At 51.5% G+C, this 21,644-nt stretch overlaps 1 protein-coding gene across 1 annotated transcript; it reads left to right on the top strand.

Moving 5' to 3' along the window:
* The first annotated feature begins 17,242 nt into the window (after positions 1 to 17,242).
* On the top strand, positions 17,243 to 21,087 carry FEM1A (fem-1 homolog A). The gene has a single exon (XM_002761605.6). It carries the CDS (start codon positions 17,364 to 17,366, stop codon positions 19,371 to 19,373), a length of 2,010 nt encoding a protein of 669 aa, XP_002761651.1. The 5' UTR covers positions 17,243 to 17,363; the 3' UTR covers positions 19,374 to 21,087.
* The last annotated feature ends 557 nt before the right edge of the window (positions 21,088 to 21,644 follow it).

The raw sequence follows: 21,644 nt of genomic DNA on the forward strand, positions 1-21,644 counted from the left end.
ACCTGTAATCCCAGCTACTTGAGGGGCTGAGGCCAGAGAATCACTTGAACCTGGGAGGCCGATGTTGCAGTGAGGCGAGATTGCACCATCGCACTCCAGCCTGAGTGACAGAGCCAGACTCCACCTCAAAAAAAAAAAAAAAGAAATTATTTGCAGAAATGGGGTCTCGATATGTTGCCGAGGCTCATCTTGAACTCCTGTGCTCAAGGGATCCTCCTGCCTCAGCCCTCCACAGTGCTGGGATTATGAGAAAGGGCTCGGCCGGGCACGGTGGCTCACACCTGTAATCGAAGCACCTTGGGAAGCCCAGGCAGGTGGATCACCTGAGATCCGGAGTTTGAGACCAGCCTGGCTAATGTAGTGAAACCCCGTTGCTACTAAAACTACAAAAATTATCCGAGTGTGGTGGCAGGTGCCTGTAACTGGGAGGCTGAGACAGGAGAATTGCTTGAACCTGGGAAGCTGAGATTGCAGTGAGCCGAGATCGTGCCACTGCACTCCAGCCTGGGCAACAGAGCAAGACTCCATCTCAAAAACAGAAAAGAAAAAAAAAAAGAGAGAAAGGAAAAAGAAAAGAAAGCGCTCATGGCAGCAATCTTCTTTTTTCTGAGACTGATATTGCTCTTGTTGCCCACACTGGAGTGCAATGGCGTGATCTCAGCTCACTGCAACCTCCGCCTCCCTGGTTCAAGTGATTCTCCTGCCTCAGCTTCCCAAGTAGCTGGGAGTACAACTGTGCGCCACTAGGCCTGGAACATTTTTGCGGTATTAGTAGAGACAGTTTCACCACATTAGCCAGGCTGGTCTTAAACTTCTCACCTCAGGTAATCCACCCTTCTCAAAGTGCTGGATTACAGGTGTGAGCCACCACGCCCAGCCAATCTTCTTTGATTGCTTATATGCTGATAAAAGTTTGTCTAATTCCTTTTGTCATAAAGTATCTTGCTGGTTGTAAGATAATTGATTCACATTTTCTTTCACTGAGTGTCTTTTTTTTTTTTTTTAAGACGGAGTTTCGCTCTCGTTACCCAGGCTGGAGTGCAATGGCGCGATCTCGGCTCACCGCAACCTCCACCTCCTGGGTTCAAGCAATTCTCCTGCCTCACCCTCCTGAGTAGCTGGGATTACAGGCACGCGCCACCATGCCCAGCTAATTTTGTGTATTTTTAGTAGAGACGGGGTTTCACCATGTTGACCAGGAAAGTCTCGATCTCTTGACCTCGTGATCCACCCGCCTCGGCCTCCTAAAGTGTTGGGATTACAGGCGTGAGCCACTGCACTCGGCTTCACTGAGTGTCTTAAATAAGTCACTCAGTTTTCTTTCGGCACACAATATTGCCGTCCAAAAGTCTACTGAGAACCTATTTTTTCCTTTACAAGTTACTTTATGCACCAGTCTTTCAAAAGGACATTAAGAGAATGAGAAAGCAAGTCACGGAGTAGGAGAAATATTTGTAAAAGACATGTTTAACGACTTCCACATTAGCCAAAGTACGCAGACTCTGAGAGGCCAACGCAGGACTGCTTGAGCCCAGGAGTTCAGGACTGGCTTGGGCAACATGGTGAGACCCCGTCTCTATAAAATAAAATTTACAAAGAAAGAAAATATACAAAGAACCATTAAAACTCAACAGTACAAAAACGAACAGCTTGATTTTAAAATGGGTAAATGCTCAAGCCTCCCATGGTGAAACCCGGGAGGCGGAGGTTGCGGTGAGCCGAGATCGCACCATTGCACTCCAGCCTGGGTAACGGGAGCGAAACTCCGTCTCAAAAAATAAATAAAATAAAATAAAATAAAATGGGCAAATGGGTAAACAGCACTTTGGAAGGCTGAGGCGGGTGGATCACCTGAGGTCAGCAGTTTGAGACCAGCCTGGCCAACCTGGTGAAACCCCGTCTTTACAAAAAAATACCAAAATTAGCAGTACGTAGTGGTGGACGCCTATAATCCCAGCTACTTGGGAGGCTAAGGCAGGAGAATTGATTGAACCTGGGAGGCGGAGGTTGTAATGAGCCGAGATTGTATCACTGCACTCAGCCTGGGTGATGGAGTGAGACCTTGTCTCAAAAAAAAAAAAAAAAAAAAAAAAAAAAAGGTGGATCACCTGAGGTCAGGAGTTCAAGACCTGGTGAAACCTGATCTCTAACAAAAATACAAAAATTGGCCGGGCATAGTGGCTCACGCCTGTAATCCAAGCACTTTGGAGGCCAACGCAGGCTAATCACCTCAGGTCGGGAGTTCAAGACCAGCCTGACCAACATGGTGAAACCCTGTCTTAAAAAAAAGAAAAAGAAAAGAAAAAGTGGGGACAGGGCAAAAGATCTAAGCAGACACCTCACCAAAGAAAATACACAGATGGGGCCGGGCACGGTGGCTCGTGCCTGTAATCCTAGCACTTTGGGAGGCCAAGACAGGTGAATTACGAGGTCAGGAGTTCGAGACCATCCTGGAAAACACAGCAAAACCCCATCTCTACTAAAAAATACAAACAATAAGCCAGGCATGGTGGCACGTGCCTATAATCCCAGCTACTTGGGAGGCTGAGGCAGGAGAATTACTTGAACCTGGAGGTGGAGGTTGCAGTGAGCAGAGACTGTGCCACTGCACTCCAGCCTGGCCAAGAGAGCAAGACTCTGTCTCAAAAAAACAAAAAAAGGCCGGGCACGGTGGCTTATGCCTGTAATATCAGCACTTTGGGAGGCTGAGGCGGATGGATCACAAGGTTAAGAGATTGAGACCATCCTGGCCAACATGGAAACCCCATCTCTACTAAAAACAAAAAATAAGCCGGGCATGGTGGGACGCACCCGTAGCCCCAGCTACTCAGGAGGCTGAGGCAGGAGAATCGCTTGAACCTGGGAGGTGGATATTGCAGTGATCATGCCACTGTACTCCAGCTTGGGTGACACAGCGAGACAGTCTCAAAAAAAAAAAAGAGAAAGAAAAGAAAAGAAGGAAAATATACAGATGGCATATATGCACATTAAAAAAAGCTTGACATCGTACATAATTAAGGAATTTCAAATTCAAACAGCATTGAGATGTCACTACACGCCTGTTAGAATGGCCAAAATCCAAAGCACCGAAAACACCAAGTTCTGGCGAAGATGTGGAGCAGAAGGAGTTCTTACCTGCTGCGGGTGGGAATGCAAAGTGGTACAGCCAGTTTGGAAGACATTTTGGGACCTTCTCAGGAAACGAAACCTTCTCTTACCATACAATCCAGCAGTTGCACTCCTTGGTGAGGTAGGAGGTGGGACTCCACTTCAGAGGCAGGGCTCGGCCACTGGACCAAATTGAGGACAGTCTAACATAGGGCCAGGGTGGAAGCAGCTTTCCATCAGACGTGCCCACCAGTGTGCTGTGTCAGTTCCCCATTGGTAAGGCAGCACCTGGGAGGTACCGCCCCTTTCCAGGACAAGGACCCAGGGAAAAGTTACTCCACAGGGCACAATGGCTCACGCATGTAATTCCAGCACTTTGGGGGACTGAGGCGGGTGGATCATGAGGTCAGGAGTTCAAGACCAGCCTGGCCAAGATGGTGAAACCCCATCTCTACTAAAAATACAAAAATTAGCTGGGTGTGGTGGTGCATTCCTGTAATCCCAGCTACTTGGGAGGCCGAGGCAGGAGAATTGCTTGAACCTGGTGGGCGGAGGTTGCAGTGAGCTGAGATTGCGCCACTGCACTCCAGCCTGGGCAACCGAGAGACTTCATCTCAAAAAGAAAAGAAAAGTTTCTATTCCTTCCCTAGAAATCTCTGCATAAACCATCCCTTAATCTGTATGCAATTATAAGTGGGTATAGGCCAGGCACAATGGCTCACGCCTGTAATCCCAACACTTTGGGAGGCTGAGGTGGGCAGATCACTTGAGGTCAGGAGTTTGAGACCAGCCTGGGCAGTATTGTGAAACCCTGTCTCTACCAAAAATACAAAACGACTGAGCTGTGTATGGTGCCACATGTCTGTAGTCCAAGATACTTGGGAGGCTGAGGCAGAGAAATCACTTGAGCCCAGGAGACAGAAGTTGCAGTGAGCCAAGATCCCACCACTGCACTCCATCCTGGGTGACAAAGTAAGACACCGTGCTACTCTCTGCCTACTACCCTACTGCCACGCTCTACGGGAGCACTCGGGAAGCTGTAACGCTGCCTCTTCAATGCGGCTGTTTTCTTCTAACTCTGGCTTGCCCTTGAATTCTTACCGGGGAAAAGCCAAGAGCCCTCCCAGGCTAAGCCCTATTTTTGGGCTCACCCGTCCTGCATCATGGGTATTAGACGAATTGAAAACTTACATCCACACTAATACCTGCACATGGATATTTACGGCAGTGTTATTCATAGTTGCCAAGAACTTGGAAGCAACCAAGGTGTCCTTCAGTAGATAACTGAATAGACAAACTGTGGTGTATCCAGAGAATGAAATATCATTCAGTGTTGAAAGAAACGAGCTCTCGGCCGGGCACAGTGGCTCATGCCTGTAATAACAGTACTTTGGGAGGCTGAGGCTGAAGCAGGTGCATCACCTGAGGTCAGAGGTTTGAGAACAAACAGCCTGGCCAACATGACAAAACCCCATCTCTACTAAAAATACAAAAATTAGTCAGGCATGGTGGTGGGTGCCTGTAATTCCAGCTACTGGGGAGGCTGAGGCAGGAGAATCTACTTGAACCTTGAAACGCAGAGGTTGCAGTGAGCTGAGATTGTGCCACTGCGCTCCAGCCTGAGTGACAGAGCAAGATGAAAGAAAGAAGAAAGAGAGAGACAGAGAGAGAGAAGGAAGGAAGGAAGGAAAGAAAGAAAGAAACAAAGAAGAAAGAAAGAAAGGAGGGAGGGAGGGAGGGGAAGAAAGGAAGGAAGGAAGGAAGCTTTCCAGCCATGGAAGGACAGGGAGGACTTTAAATGCGTTTACTAAGTGAAAGAAGCCAGCTGGAAAAGTGTGCACACTGTGTGATTAGCATTCTAGAAAAGGCTAAAGATCAGTGGTTCCAGGGGTTGGGGAAGCGGGGATGGACAGGCAGAGCACAAAGGATTTTTAGGGCAGTGAAACTACTGTGCATGAGACTATAATGATGGACATGTCTATACATTTGTCCAAACCCACAGAACGCACAGCACCAACAGTGAACCCTAATGTCAACTGTGGACCCCAGTGATAATGATGTATCCATGGAAATTCATCGATTTTAATAAATGCACCACTAGGCCGGGCGCAGTGGCTCACCTCACACCTGTAATCCCAGGACTTTCGGAGGCCAAGGTGGGTAGATCACCTGAGATCAGGAGTTCGGGACCAGCCTGGCCAACATGGCAAAACCCTGCCTCTACTAAAAATACAAAAAAAAAAAAAAAAAAAAAAATAGCAAGGCATGGTGGTGCACACCTGTAATCCCAGCGACTCAGGAGGCTGAGGCCGGAGAATAGCTTGAACCCGGGAGGCGGAGGTTGCGGTGAGCCGAGATTGTGCCGCTGCGCTCCAGCCTGGGTGACAGGAGTGAAACTCCATCTTAAAAATGAAAATAAAAATAAAATAAATAAATGCACCACTGTGCTGGGGACAGGAAAATGGGGAGTGACTGCTTCATTGGAACAAGATTTAAACTTGAGATGATAAAAACATTTTGGACTGGCGCGGTGGCTCACGCCTGTAATCCCAGCACTTTGGGAGGCTGAGGCGGGCAGATCATGAAGTCAAGAAATCGAGACCATCCTGGCCTACACGGTGAAACCTGGTCTCTACTAAAAATACAAAAATTGGCTGGGCGTAGTGGCGTGTGCCTGTTGTCCCAGCTACTTGGGAGGCTGAGGCAGGAGAATCGCTTAAACCAGGGAAGGAGAGGTTGCAGTGAGCCCATATCATGTCACTGCACTCAGCCTGGTGACAGAGTGAGACCCCTGTCTCAAAAAAAAGAAAAAGAAAACAAATTTTTGGACTGGGTGTGGTGGCTCACACCTGTAATCCCAGCACTTTGGGATGCTGAGGCAGGCAGATCACCTGAGGTCAGGAGTTTGAGACCAGCCTAACTTACATGGCAGAAGCCCGTCTCTACTAAAAATTTATTTAAAAAATCAGCCGGGCATGGTGCTGACACAGGCCTGTAGTCTCAGCTACTCAGGAAGCTAAGGCAGGAGAATTGCTTGAACCCAGGAGGTGGAGGTGGCACTGAGCTGAGATCATGCCAGGGCACTCCAGCCTGGGCGACAGAGTGAGACTCCATCTCAAAAAAACAACAAAAAAATTGAAACCTAGCTACAACTGCTGCTTGCACTACTTTGTTTAATTAATTAATTAACGTATTTATGTTGAGATGGCGTCTCGCTCTGTCGCCCAGGCTGGAGTGCAATGGCGCGATCTCGGCTCATGGCAACCTCCATCTCCCGGGGTCAAGCGATTCTCCTGCCTCAGCCTCCTGAGTATCTGGGGTTGCAGATGCGTGCCACCACGCCGGGCTAATTTTTGTATTTTTAGTAGAGACCGGGTTTCACCATGGTGGACAGGCTGGGCACAACCTTACAAATGTACAAAATGTCACTGAATGGTACAGCAGGCGTACCTGGGCAACATAGTGAGACCCCATCTCTACAAAGAAGAAACAATTAGCCAGGCATGGTGATGACCTGCGATCCCAGCTACGCAAGAGGCTGAGGTGGAGAGGGAGGATTGCTCGGGCCTGGGAAGTCGAGGCTGCAGTGGGCTGATGGCACTACTGCCCACTCCACCCAGCCCTGGCAACAGAGTGAGATTGTGTCTCAAAAATAAAAGATTAAAAAAAAATTAAAAGTCTTCATTGCTGGGCGCGGCGGCTCACGCCTGTACTCCTAGCACTTTGGGAGGCCGAGGTGGGTGGATCACCTGAGGTCAGGAGTTCAAGACCAGCCTGGCCATCGTGGTGAAACCCCATCTTAAATAAATAAATAAATAGATAAGAGAGAGAAAAGGCAGGTATGCCTGCTACTCCATAACACCTAGATGAGGGTGGTCTTTTTTTTTTTTTTTGAGACGGAGTTTCGCTCTTGTTACCCAGGCTGGAGTGCAATGGCACGATCTTGGCTCACCACAACCTCCGCCTCCGGGTTCAAGTGATTCTCCTGCCTCAGCCTCCGAGTAGCTGGGACTACAGGCACGCACCACCATGCCCAGCTAATTTTTTGTATTTTTAGTAGAGATGGGGTTTCACCATGTTGACCAGGATGGTCTCAATCTCTTGACTGTGATCCACCTGCCTCGGCCTCCCAAAGTGCTGGGATTATAGGCATGAGCCACCTCGCCCAGCCCGAGGGTGGTCTCTTAAGGTCCTTAATGAAAAAGAAAAAAGATGGGGTCTTGCTATGTTGCCAGGCTGGTTTCAAAATCCTGAGCTCAAGTGATCCTCCCACCTTGTCCTCCAAAACTGCCGGGATTACAGGTGTGAGCTATGGTGCCCAGCCAGGGACCTCATCTTTGGCGGAGAATTTCCCTATAATGCTCCCTTTTTTTGCTAGGGTCTTGCTCTGTAGCTTGGGCTGGGGTGTCGTGGCATGATCACCGGTCACTGCAGCCCTGACTTCCTGGCTCCAGCGTTCCTGCTGCCTCGGCCCCCAAGTAGCTAAGTATAGGCACGCACCACCATGCCAAGCTAATTTTTAATTTTTTTGTAGAAACGGGGTATCACTATGTTGTCCAGGCTGGTCTCAAACTCCTGGACTCAAGTGATCCTCCTGCCTGAGCCTCTGAAAATGTTGTTACAGGCATAAGCCACCATGCCTGGGCAAAATACTGTCTTATAAGCAAGGGATGTCAACGAAATATTGGATGTATCATACCCGTCAGGTTGTCTATCCTCTGCGTTTTTGGTGCTGTCTCTTCCTTCCACCTGGGTGATGGTCTTTAAAAATCTGCAAACATCTAACTCCATTTCCTTGTGAAGATCTGATTCTCTCCCCTTGAAAGTGGGGTAGACTTAGCAAATAGGACATGGCAGAAGTGACACTGTGGCTTCTGAGGCTGCACGATAAGAGGTGATCTGATACAGCTCCTGCCTGGTACTCTCTCTCTGGATGCTTGCTCCTGGGACCCAGCAGCCATCTTGTGAGGAAGCTCAAGCCACATAAAGGTGTTCCTGTCGGCAGTCCAGTTGAGGTCCTTTAAGATGATTCCAATCCCAGCCTCCTTCTGACCTGAACCACATAAGAGCCTCCCCCAGTGAGAACTGTCTCGCAGAGCCCACTCTCAGAACCATAAGGAGTAATAATAAGTTGTTGTTTATGTTACTAACCTTGAGGTCATTTGTTAAGTCAACTTAGGTATCTAGAGCAATGTGGAACATTTCTTTCTTCCAAAACTCTATCTAAAAAAAAAAAATCCCTGCCGATACTTGAAGACCTAGCCTCCCCCAGGAAGTATCTCCCAGTTTCCTCTTTCCCTCCTCCTTCCTTCCTCCGTCCATTCATTCTCCTGCTCCTGCATCCCCAGCCACACAGTCTAACTTGAGTTGCTCTCCTCCCATCAGATTCTGGGCTCTTGAGAACGACATCTGCTTGTTTACTGCTGTCTACCCAGCATCCAGCACACAGCACAGCACATAGCAGGTGCTAAGAATATAAATAAATGTGGCTGAATGTATAAATGAAGGAAGAAATGAAACAAAGATACATACTAATGCCTTCAGGCTGTGCTACGTTATATAAATCTATTTAGTCCCTTCAGGGAGTGGGAGACACATTGAGACTGTTTCTTAGAAATGAAACCATGGCATATTTTCCCAATGAACAGACAGTCCCCCGGAGAGGAAACAGACATCGTAAACAAACTCTTGGGGAACTGTGTGATTTGGTTCGTAATTATAGTCAGGCAAATTAAGGCTACCAGCTAGCATGTGGCATGATTCCAGCTACTATCACTGTACCACAGATGACCGCAAAATGTTCAGGCTTAAAATAATCGTCATGGCTGGGCAGAGTGGCTCACACCTGTAATCCCAGCACTTTGGAGGCCGAGGTGGGTGGATCACTTGAGCTCAGGAGTTCGAGACCAGCCTGGACAACATGATGAAACATCATCTCCACACAAAAACACAAAACTAAACAGCGCATGATGGCACAGACACGTAGTCCCAGCTACTTGGGAGGCTCAGGTGGGAGGATCGCTTGAACCCAGGAGGCAGAGGTTGCAGTGATCTGAGATTGTGCCACTGCACTCCAGCCTGGGCAACAGAGACAGACCCTGTCTTTTTTTTTTTTTGAATTATTTTCTTATATCTTATGGATTCTGTAGGAATTTGGGGCCAGGGCTCCACTGGGAAGGGAGCCATTTGCGAAAGCCAAGGAGAGAGGCCTCAGGATAAACCAATCTTGCCCATATCTTTTTTTTCCATCAGGGTCTGCTCTGTCATCCAGGCTGCAGTGCAGTGGTGTGATCACAGCTCACTGCAGCCTCCACCTCATGGGATCAACACCCTCCCAGCTCAGCCTCTCAAGGAGCTGGGACTACAGGTGTGCACCCTATACCTGGCTAACGTGTTTAATTTTTTTTTTCTTTTTTTTGAGGCAGAGTCTCGCTCTGTCACCAGGCTGGAGTGCAATGGCACAATCTCGGCTCACTGCAACCTCTGCCTCCTGGGTTCAAGCGATTCACCTGCCTCAGTCTCCTGAGTAGCTGGGACTACAGGCACGTGCCACCACACCCAGCTAATTTTTTTGTATTTTTAGTAGAGACGGGGTTTCACCATGTTGGCCCGGATGGTCTTGATCTCCTGACCTCGTGATCCACCTGCCTCGGCCTCCCAAAGTGCTGGGATTACAGGCATGAGCCACCGTGCCCGGCCCGCTTTTTTAAGTTTTTTATAGAGACAGGGTCTCACTGTATTGCCCATACTAGTCTCGACCTCCTGGACTCAAGCATCCCCATCTCCACCTCTCAAGTAGCTGGGGCTACAGGCGTGCCCTACCAAACTCGACCCATTCTGCCCATATCTTGACCTTGGACTTCTAGGCTGCAGAATTATGGGAAAATAACGTTCTGTTGTTTAAGCCACTCAACCTGCGATATTTAGCTATGACGGTCCAGGCAGACAAATAGACTTTAATATACTTTCCCCTCCCCTTCCCTTCCCTCCCCTCCCCTCCCCTCCTCTCTCTCTTCCCCTCCCCTCCTCTCCTCTCCCTTCCGTTCCCTCCCCTCCCCTCCCTTCCCCTCCCCTCCCCTCCTCTCTTCCCCTCCCCTCTTCTCTTCTCTTCCCCTCCCCTCCCCTCCTCTCCCTTCCCTTCCTTCCTCTCCCCTCTCCTCCCCTCCCCTCTTCTTCCCTCCCCTCCCCTCCCCTCCTCTCTCTTCCCCTCCCCTCCTCTCCTCTCCCTTCCCTTCCCTCCTCTCCCCTCCCCTTCCCTCCCCTCCCATTCCCTCCCCTTTCCTTCCTTTCCTTTCATTTTCCTTGCCAGCCTCCCAACTTACAGATCAGATTCCCTAGTTAAAAGGTCTGTCTTGTTCACAATTGCAAAGATATGGAACCAACCTAAGTCCCCATTAACAAATGAGTGGATAAAGAAAATGTAGTATGTATACACCATGGAATACTACTCAGCCATGAAAAAGAATGAATTAATGTCTTTTGCAACTTGGTTGGATGGAGCTAGAGACCAATGTACCTGTGTGTGTGTGTGTGTGTGTGTGTGTGTGTGTGTGTGTTGAGATGGAGTCTTGCTCTGTTCCCCAGGCTGGAGTGCAGTGGCGCGATCTCAGCTCATTGCAACCTCTCCCTCCCAGGTTCAAGTGATTCTCTGCCTTAGCCTCCTGAGGATCTGGGACTACAGGCGTGCACCACCACGCCCGGCTAACTTTTGTATTTTTGCTAGAGATGGGGTTTTACCATGTTGGCCAGGCTGGTCCCGAACTCCTGACTTCAAGTGATCTCCCCGCCTTGGCCTCCCAAAGTGCTGGGATTACAGGCGTGAGCCACCGCGCCTGCCTGAGACCAGTGTTCTAAGTGAAGTAACTAAGGGATGAGAAACCGAACACTGTTTATTCTCACTTACAGGCGGGAGCTAAGGTATGGGTTGCCGAGGCATACAGAGTGATATAACGGATGGGACACAGTGACTCACACCTCGAATCCAGCACTTTGGGAGCAGAAGGAGGGAGGACCATTTGAGCTCAGGAGTTTCAAACTAGCCTGGACACTATAGCAAGATCCCACCTCTACAAAAGATTATTTTTTAATTAGCCAGGCTCGGTGGCTCACGCCTATAATCCTGGCACTTTGGGAGGACAAGGCAGGCGGATCATGAGGTCAGGGGATCGAGACCATCCTGGCTAACATGGTGAAACCCCTTCTCTACTAAAAATACAAAAAGTTAGCTGGGCGTCATGGTGGGCACCTGTAGTGCCCAGCCTGGGTGACAGGGCAAGACTCTGTCTCAAAAAAAAAGAAAAAATTAGGTGGGTATAGTGGTGCATGCCTCTAGTCCCGGCTACTCGGGAGTGTGAGGCAGGAGGATTGCTTGAGCCCAGGAGTTCGAGGCTGCAGTGAGCTATGATTGCACCACTGCACTCCAGCCTGGAAAACAGAGAAAGATTTTGTCTGGAAAAATAAAAATTTAAATTGAAAAACAATGGCAAAATGGACACTGGATACTCAGAAGTGGGGAGGGAGTGGAGAGTGAGGGATAAAAAACTACAAACTAGACCGGGTGCGGTGGCTCACGCCTGTAATCCAAGCACTTTGGAGGCCAAGGCGCACAGATCGCCTGAGGTCAGGAGCTCAAGACCAGCCTGATTAACATGGTGAAACCCTGTATTTAAAAAACAAAAAACAAAAAACTGGGGCCAGACACTGTGCCTCATGCCTGTAATCCCAGCACTTTGGGAGGCCAAGATCAGTGGATCGCCCGAGGTCAGGAGTTCGAGACCAGCCTGGCCAACATGGTGAAACCCCATCTCTACTAAAAATACAAAAATTAGCCATGGTGGCAGGTGCCTGTAGTCCCAGCTACTCAGGAGGCTGAGGCAGGAGAATCACGGGCCCAGCAGGTGGAGGTTGCAGTGAGCCGAGATTACGCCACTGCACTCCAGCCTGGGTGACAGAACGAGACTCTTTCTCAAAAAAACCCAAACCTGGGCCGGGCGCGGTGGCTCACGCCTGTAATCCCAGCACTTTGGGAGGCCGAGGCGGGTGGATCACAAGGTCAAGAGATCGAGACCATCCTGGTCAACATGGTGAAACTCCGTCTCTACTAAAAATACAAAAAATTAGCTGGGCATGGTGGCGCGTGCCTGTAATCCCAGCTACTCAGGAGGCTGAGGCAGGAGAATTGTCTGAACCCAGGAGGCGGAGGTTGCAAGACAGCACCATTGCACTCCAGCCGGGGTAACAAGAGCGAAACTCCGTCTCAAAAAAAAAAAAAAAAAAAAACCCAAACCAAAACAACACAAAAAACCCCAGCAAACTATAGACTGAGTACGAAGCGCTCTGCTTGGGTGATGGGTGTGCCAAAATCTCAGGCTTCACCACTATCCAATTAATCCACAAAAACCACTTGTACCCCAAAAACATTTAAAAATTTTTTCTTTTAAGGGTCTGTTTGGTTTATTTTGCTCCCTGGTCTAGTTTTAAGCTCCGGAATCAGAGCAGACACGCAGTAGCCTCTAAGTAAAGATGGAATACACCAATCTGTGAGTTAAATCAATCTATCTCACCTTTGGCATTGCTATGATGTCGTCTATTTTGTCTTTTTCTCTATTTATCTGAATGAGGAAAATATTTTTTCATTAAAAAAAAAAAGGAAGGCATCTTAGGATGAAAACCCCCCGGTGGGGTTCGACACGTCCCTAGCTGTCCCCGTCACCTCCCTGGCCTTCGCAGGTTAGGCGCTGCAGCTAATGACACCCTGCGGTGTGTGCCTGGCCGGCCGCCTGAGCTGTGCCGATGCATGGCAGGGGGATATTTGCAAGCCTGGAGCCTGGCTTGGGGACAGGTAGCAGGAGAACAGGCACACAGATGGCAGAGGGGCTGGGGCGCGGAGCTCGCCTGGCGTGGGCCACAGTCACGAACCGATCCTAGCCCCCACTGTGTCTCTTCATGGCTGCATCCTTGGAAACCAGCAAGTCTGCAGGAAAAATTTAAAAATCAGATGACAGAGGCCGGGTGCGGTGGCTCACGCTTATAATCCCAGCACTTTGGGAGGCCGAGGTGGGTGGATCACGAGGTCGAGAGATCGAGACCATCCTGGTCAACATGGTGAAACCCCATCTCTACTAAAAATACAAAAAATTAGCTGGGCATGGTGGCGCGTGCCTGTAATCCCAGCTACTCAGGAGGCTGAGGCGGGAGAATTGCCTGAACCCAGGAGGCGGAGGTTGCGGTGAGCCGAGATCGCGCCATTGCACTCCAGCCTGGGTAACAACAGCAACACTCTGTCTCAAAAAAAAAAAAAAAAAAAAAAAATCAGATGACAGAAAACACTGGAGACCCCCAAAATGTGCCAGCACCACAGAATCATAGGGCGGTCCCGTGGCTGGAACGTGCTTCCCGGGGTGATCCCTTTATTCATTCTGCAGATATATATATATATTTTTAATTGGTTGTTATTATTATTATTTGAGACAGAGTTTTGCTCTTGTTGCCCGGGCTGGAGTGCAATGGCGTGATCTTGGCTCACCGTAACCTCCACCTCCTGGGTTCCAGCGATTCTCCTGCCTCAGCCTCCAGAGTAGCTCGGATTACCAGTGCCTACCACCACGCCAGGCTAGTTTTGTATTTTTATTAGAGATGGGTTTCTCTGTGTTGGTCAGGCTGGTCTCGAACTCCTGACCTCAGGTGATCCACCCACCTCGGCTTCCCAAAGTGCTGGGATTACAGGCGTGAGCCACCGAGCCCGGCCTCCACATGTATTTATTGCACACCTACTCTGCTTTAGAAACAGGAACGCAGCTGTGAACACAGCAGAGTCCCTGAACAAACATTCTAAACACGTATACAGCAGGCTCGGTTGGAAAGTGGTGTGTGCTATAGAGGAAAAAAAAACAGTCTTGCTGGGCATAGTGGCGCGTGCCTGTAGTCCCAGCTACGTGGGAGGCTGAGGCTGGAGGATCGCTTGAGCCCAGGAGTTCTGGGCTGTAGTGCGCTGTGCCGATCGGGTGTTCAGCATCAATATGGTGACCTCCCGGGAGCGGGGGACCACCAGGTTGCCTAAGGAGGGGTGAACCGGCCCAGGTCGGAAACTGAGCAGGTTAAAACTCCCGTGCCGATCAATAGTGGGATGGTGCCTGTGAATAGGCACTGCACTCCAGCCTGGGCAATAGAGCGAGACCCCGTCTCAAAAAAAAAAAATGGCTCAAAGAATCCTCCCACCTCGACCTTCCCCGCCGAATCCTGGGGTTATAGGGGTAGGCCATCATGCTCAGCCTTAATTTCCAACACTTGCTATGATTAACACCTCGCTGGGAAAAAAAATCCTGAAAATGTACCGATCGGCTTTGTGAGCCAGTGTACACCAACATATCAACGTAAGTGAGGTAAGTTCGTTTTTTTTTTTTTTTCTAGATGGGGTTTCACCATGATGGCCTGATGGCCAGGCTGGTCTTGAACTCCTGACCTCAGGTGATCCACCCACCTCAGCCCCCCAAAGTGCTGGGATTACAGGCGTGAGCCACTGTGCCTGGCCGTAAATTCTTTTTTGTTTGTTTGTTCTTTGAGATAAAGCCTCTCTTTCGCCCAGCCTGGAGTGCAGTGGCGCGATCTCGGCTCACCGCAACTTCCCAGGCAGTTGGAGGGAGAAGCTTTGCTGAGTGCTAGCATTTGCCCGTTACCCTGGGTGTAAATACTCGAAACAATAATGATTTCCAGCTACCACCTAGGAGTCATAGAACAGAGTAGTGGGCACCAGGTGCAGTGGCTCAAGCCTGTGATCCCAGCACTTTGGGAGGCCGAGGCGGGTGGATCACAAGGTCAAGAGATCGAGACCATCCTGGTCAACATGGTGAAAACCCGTCTCTACAAAAAATACAAAAAATTAGCTGGGCAAGGTGGCACGTGCCTGTAATCCCAGCTACTCAGGAGGCTGAGGCAGGAGAATTGCCTGAACCCAGGAGGTGGAGGTTGAGGTGAGCCGAGATCACGCCATTGCACTCCAGCCTGGGTAACAAGAGCGAAACTCCATCTCAAAAAGAAAAAAAGTATTTTCCCGCAAAAAGCTTAGCTTCCCTATGGCGCCAAATGTTGTAAGAGGCAAAAAGAGTGTCCCAGGGGCCGACCAGGGCCCATCTGGCTGGAGCTGCTCATGTCCCGGAATGGTCTCACGCCCAGGTGCACCCTGGCAGCCCCAAAAGTGGATATTTAAACATGCAGCTTCAAGCTCTGTCCTATGACTGGACCTCACTCCCTCTAGTGAATTAATTTTTTTTTTTTGAGATGGAGTTTCGCTCTTGTTACCCAGGCTGGAGTGCAATGGCGCGATCTCGGCTCACCGCAACCTCCGCCTCCTGGGTTCAGGCAATTCTCCTGCCTCAGCCTCCTGAGTAGCTGGGATTACAGGCACGCACCACCGTGCCCAGCTAATTTTTGTATTTTTAGTAGAGACGGGGTTTCACCATGTTGACCAGGACGGTCTCGATCTCTTGACCTCGTGATCCACCCGTCTCGGCCTCCCAAAGTGCTGGGATTACAGGCGTGAGCCCCGCGCCCGGCCAAGATTTCTTTTTCATAAAATAAACTCATTGTTGTCAAATAATGCAGGGAAACGGATCACCTTACAATTGCTAGAATAGCTATTGTCAAAAAGATGAAAGGTAACGGATGTTGGCAAGGATTTGAAGAGAATGCTTACACACTATTGATGGTAATTTTTTTTTTTTTTTTTGAGGCGGAGTCTCACTCTGTTGCCCAGGCTGGAGTGCAGTGGTGTGATCTCTGCTCACCACAACCTCGGCCTCCCATGTTTAAGAGATTCTCCTGCCTCAGCCTCCCGAGTAGCTGGGATTACAGGTGTGCACCACCACGCCCAGCTAATTTTTGCATTTTTAGTAGAGAAGGGGTTTCTCTATGTTGGCCAGGCTGGTCTCAAACTCCTGACCCCATGATCCACCGGCCTCAGCCTCCCAAGGTGTTGGGATTACAGGTGTCAGCCACCGCTCCTGGCCTTATTTATGGTAATTTTAATTAGTATTGCCATTATAGAAAAAGGTATAGACTTTCCGAAAAAAAATTAAAATTGAACTTCCAGATGATCCGGCCATCCCACTTCCGGGTATTTATCTAAAGGAATTGAAATCAGCATGTCAGACCCGGCACAGTGGCTCACGCCGGTAATCCTAGCACTTTGGGAGGCCAAGGTGGGCGTATCGCCCGAGGCCAGGAGTTCGAGACCAGCCTGGCCAACATGGCAAAACCCACCCTGCCTCTACTAAAAATACAAAAATTAGCTTCTTGTGGTGGCGGACACCTGTTGTCCCGACTACTCGAGAGGCTGAGGCAGGAGAATCTCTTGAGCCTGCGAGGCAGAGGCTGCAGTGAGCCGAGACTGAGGCATTGCACTCCAGCCTGGGCAACTTGTGAGACTCCGTGTCAAAAACAAAAACTAAACCAAGTTATTGAAAGAGAAGAAATAAAATAAATACATCAGTAAAATAAGGGAAGGAAATTCTGACACATGCTTAGCCTATAAATACATGTATGTAAATGAATGGATAAATGAATGGACCAAGAAGAAGTGGGCGCGCGATTTTGACCCTTACCTCTCTGCCTGTCCTCTCAGCTAAACACATTTTGGTCCTGACCGGCTTTTCGGCCTCCTCCCGGCGCCCCCTGCCGGTGAGCCGCTCGCTTATGCTCCGAATCAGACGCACCTCCTCTGGCCGCGCTTAGCCTTCGATCTCGGTCCTGATTGGCTGAGTCGCTCGCGATTCCTTTTGGGAAATGTAGTCATTAAGGGTACGGCGCCTGCTTTTTCAATAGGCTCTGACGCAGAGACAGCCACAGGAAGTACGTCACCAAATTTCGCCGTTCCCACAAGCGAGGTCGTGTCGCGCGGCATGAAGGGAATTGTAGTCCTCAAATTGCTAGCGTCCGCTGCCACGCGCTGTGATTGGAACGGCAATTCCCACCATGCCGCGCGCTCACAGCTCGCAAAGGCTGGCCTGTGGCCTCTTGGGAAGTGTAGTCTTAATCCCCCAAGATTCCTTCTTTGTTATACAGAGTGGGCCCGCGCAGAGGACTCCATTTCCCGGCGTTCTCCCATTCGTTGGGTCGCGGCAGCCATTTTGTTCCGCCCGAGGAGCCCCTAAGATGGCGGCGAGGGAGACGGTGAAGGTTGCCCCAAGCCCGTCCGGGCTCTGATCCTCCGTCTCCCCGTCCCCCGGCGGCCGGCCCATGGCCTGGCGGAGGCCCAGACCATGGACCTCCGCACCGCCGTGTACAACGCCGCCCGCGACGGCAAGCTGCAGCTGCTCCAGAAGCTGCTCAGCGGCCGGAGCCGGGAGGAACTGGACGAACTGACAGGCGAGGTGGCCGGCGGCGGGACGCCGCTGCTCATCGCCGCCCGCTACGGCCACCTGGATGTGGTGGAGTACCTGGTGGACCGGTGCGGCGCGAGCGTGGAGGCCGGTGGCTCGGTGCACTTCGATGGCGAGACCATCGAGGGCGCGCCGCCGCTGTGGGCCGCCTCCGCCGCCGGCCACCTGGACGTGGTGCGTAGCCTGCTGCGCCGCGGGGCCTCGGTGAACCGCACCACGCGCACCAACTCCACGCCCCTGCGCGCCGCCTGCTTCGACGGCCACCTGGAGGTGGTGCGCTACCTGGTCGGCGAACACCAGGCCGACCTGGAGGTTGCGAACCGGCACGGCCACACGTGCCTCATGATCTCATGCTACAAGGGCCACCGCGAGATCGCCCGCTACCTGCTGGAGCAGGGCGCCCAGGTTAACCGGCGCAGCGCCAAGGGCAACACGGCCTTGCACGACTGCGCCGAGTCCGGCAGCCTGGAGATCCTGCAGCTGCTGCTGGGGTGCAAGGCCCGCATGGAACGTGATGGCTACGGTATGACCCCTCTGCTCGCGGCCAGCGTTACGGGCCACACCAACATCGTGGAGTACCTCATCCAGGAGCAGCCCGGCCAGGAGCAGGTCGCAGGGGGAGAGGCCCAGCCTGGGCTGCCCCAAGAAGGCCCCTCCACCAGCCAGGGGTGTGCACAGCCTCAGGGGGCTCCATGCTGCCGCTCCTCCCCGGAGGAACCACTGAACGGGGAATCTTATGAAAGCTGCTGTCCCACCAGCCGAGAAGCTGCCGTGGAAGCCTTGGAATTGCTGGGAGCTACGTATGTGGATAAGAAACGAGATCTGCTTGGTGCCCTCAAACACTGGAGACGGGCCATGGAGCTGCGTCACCAGGGGGGCGAGTACCTGCCCAAACCGGAGCCCCCGCAGCTGGTCCTGGCCTATGACTATTCCAGGGAGGTCAACACCACGGAGGAGCTGGAGGCGCTGATCACAGACCCCGACGAGATGCGCATGCAGGCGCTGTTGATCCGCGAGCGCATCCTGGGTCCCTCACACCCGGACACTTCCTACTATATCCGTTACAGGGGCGCGGTGTACGCCGACTCGGGCAATTTCGAGCGCTGCATCCGCTTGTGGAAGTACGCTCTGGACATGCAGCAGAGCAACCTGGAGCCTCTGAGCCCCATGACCGCCAGCAGCTTCCTCTCCTTCGCCGAACTCTTCTCCTATGTGCTGCAGGACCGGGCGGCCAAGGGCAGCCTGGGCACACAGATCGGCTTTGCAGACCTCATGGGGGTTCTCACCAAAGGGGTCCGGGAAGTGGAACGCGCCCTGCAGCTGCCCAAGGAGCCCGGAGACTCGGCTCAGTTCACCAAGGCGCTGGCCATCATCCTCCATCTGCTCTACCTGTTGGAGAAAGTGGAGTGCACCCCCAGCCAGGAGCACCTGAAGCACCAGACCGTCTACCGCCTGCTCAAGTGCGCGCCCCGCGGCAAGAACGGCTTCACGCCTCTGCACATGGCTGTGGACAAGGACACCACAAAGGTGGGCCGCTACCCCGTGGGCATATTCCCCTCCCTGCACGTAGTCAAAGTGCTGCTAGACTGCGGGGCCGACCCTGACAGCAGGGATTTTGACAACAACACCCCCCTACACATAGCAGCCCAGAACAACTGCCCGGCAATCATGAACGCCCTGATGGAAGCCGGGGCCCACATGGATGCCACCAACGCCTTCAAGAAGACAGCCTATGAACTGCTGGACGAGAAGCTGCTGGCCAGGGGCACCATGCAGCCCTTCAACTACGTGACCCTGCAGTGCCTTGCGGCCCGGGCCCTAGACAAGAACAAGATTCCGTACAAGGGCTTCATCCCTGAGGAGCTGGAGGCGTTCATTGAGCTGCACTGACCTGCCCTGAACGGCCTCACGCTCACCTCTCCCTTCTGCTGAGGGGGAGACACTGGGGTGGGAGGCAGCAGATACTCGTTCTTGCCTCCTTCGGCCACGAATCTGGTGAAGGGTTCTTCTGCCTCCCATCCCCTTGACCTGCAGACAGGGTCGGAGGAGTTAGTGAGCCTTTGGTGCTAGAAGCTGTCAGGGTCACGTGCTCAGAGAAGGCTCTTTCTCTAGGAGCCCGTTCGCTCATTCTGAGTTAGGAAGAAAAAAAAAAGACACAGGACCTTCCCCACATCCTGACTGCCCAGGTTACGGAGGCCTTTGCCTTGTTACCTACCTAGAGGTGGAGGGACTGAAGCCATCGCCTGCCTTCCCTGCTAGAAACACAGGGAGAAGTTGAGGGCAGTCTGCCTCCCCTTGGCGCTTTGCGAGGCCGGATAACTCCATGTGCTGAATGCAGTGTTGGGAGTAGGGGCTGCCGAGATAAGAGCCCGAAAGTCAAGGGGTGAGACCACCTCTGGTTTCTTTCAGCACGATCACGCCCTGCTCCAGTGCCGCCATCGTCCCTGAGCAGAGGGGCAGGGCTCTGCCCAGGGCAGCCTGCCATTTGCATAGCGTTCGGTTGGTTTGCTGTTCTGTTTACTACGTGGGCAGGCTGCAAGCATTGCACAGAAGTTCTCAGATTTTACTGCCTTTTTTTTTTTTTTTTTAAGAAAGTTGTTTGTTGGACTCCATAAGTGAATTTCAAGCAGTGAGGATTTTGTGGTGCCTGAGATGGCTGAGAAGGCCACAGGGACTGAGCTCTCTCTGTGAAGAAATTGATGAGCTACATGAAAGTCCTCGGGGTCGGTCCCTATAAGACGGGTGACCGTACGTTTCTATAAAATTACTCGATGGCCTTTACAGGCTTTCCGATTTTACATCCTCGTTAGAAAGAGAACCGTTCTTCCAGGCAGAAATGAGTAGTGACTGCAAAGCTTGACACCACTTTGCCACCCAGCAAGAACTGGCACAGTTGGTTTGGGTCTGCCCTGCTGTCTCCCGAGTTAAAACTGCAGGCCAGTCTGCCTGGCAAACCCCGCACGGCCTCTGATTTCATTGTGAGCGCATCCACAGGTGGCCCGAGCTGTTTTTTCAGCTGCTCCAAGGACCGGGACCCAAGTATTCATGGAAAAGGCCCGAGGACAGTCTTAATGCGACAAATCCACCAGCTAAGATGGTGAGTGTCAGGACCCGCCTGCCAGCCGAGGTTTGCACAGCGTCTCCGGTCCCCATCACTCAGGGTGAAGCGTTGCAGCTGCCAGAAGACCCGCCCCAGCGAGATTGTTCCCAAGAGCGAGACTGCATCAGCCCCGGCAGGTGTGAGCGGGTTCCTGGCTGGCGTCGGACAGCAGTAAATGGCAGAAGGGAGGCCATTCTTACCACACCCTCCCTGTGGCGTAGCCCCTGCCAGGCCCTTAGGAGGGGCAGCGACCGTGGGTGTCCAGAAACATCCTGTCCCCGGAGGGAAACTAGGTCTCGTTTGGATTTTTCTTTTTCTTTTTCTTTTTTTTTTTTCTGCCGTGTTAGTTAGGAAATTATTTATTTACAAGACAAGGTTTTCACTTAACTCAGCCAAAGTGGGAAACGCCGTCCCTGTCCCTCCCAAAGCACAGAAATGAGGCCGTTTACATCGGGAGTCTGCACGCTGGTGTTTTAAGCCATTAAAGAGATTATTTGAAGAGAATCACCTGATGCGTCTTTGCTGTGGGTTGATGGGGGGGTGAGTTGGACACGTGTGGGGAAGCCCATGGCGTTGGTTGGAGTGAACAGAGAGCCCTAGGGCGGCCTCCCCTTGCTACAGGAGTTTCTGTGTTATAACTGGGGCCTTTTATTTTGATTTTTTTGAGACAGGATCTCTGTCACCCAGGCTGGAGTGCAGTGGCACAATCTCTGCCTACGTCGGCCTCCTCCTCCCAGGTTCGATTATCCTCCCGCCTCAGCCTCCTGAGTGGCTGGTATTACAGGTGCACACCACCACACCTGGCTAATTTTTGTATTTTTAATGGAGACAGGCGTCACCATGTTGACCAGGCTGGTCTCAAGCTCCTGGGCTCAAGCAGTCCTCTCACTTCAGCCTCCCAAAGTGCTGGAATTACAGGCATGAGCCGCTGCACCTGGCCTCTGTGTTATATACTGGGGCTTTGTATAAAATTTCATTTGCAAGCCGATATGTTACTGCGTTTTTATTTTTTGAGACGGAGTTTTGCTTTTTGTCGCTCAGGCTGGAGTGCAGTGGTGCAA

Source organism: Callithrix jacchus, chromosome 22 (assembly GCF_049354715.1).
Source record: "Callithrix jacchus isolate 240 chromosome 22, calJac240_pri, whole genome shotgun sequence".
In the NCBI taxonomy this organism is placed as follows: Eukaryota; Metazoa; Chordata; class Mammalia; order Primates; family Cebidae; genus Callithrix; species Callithrix jacchus.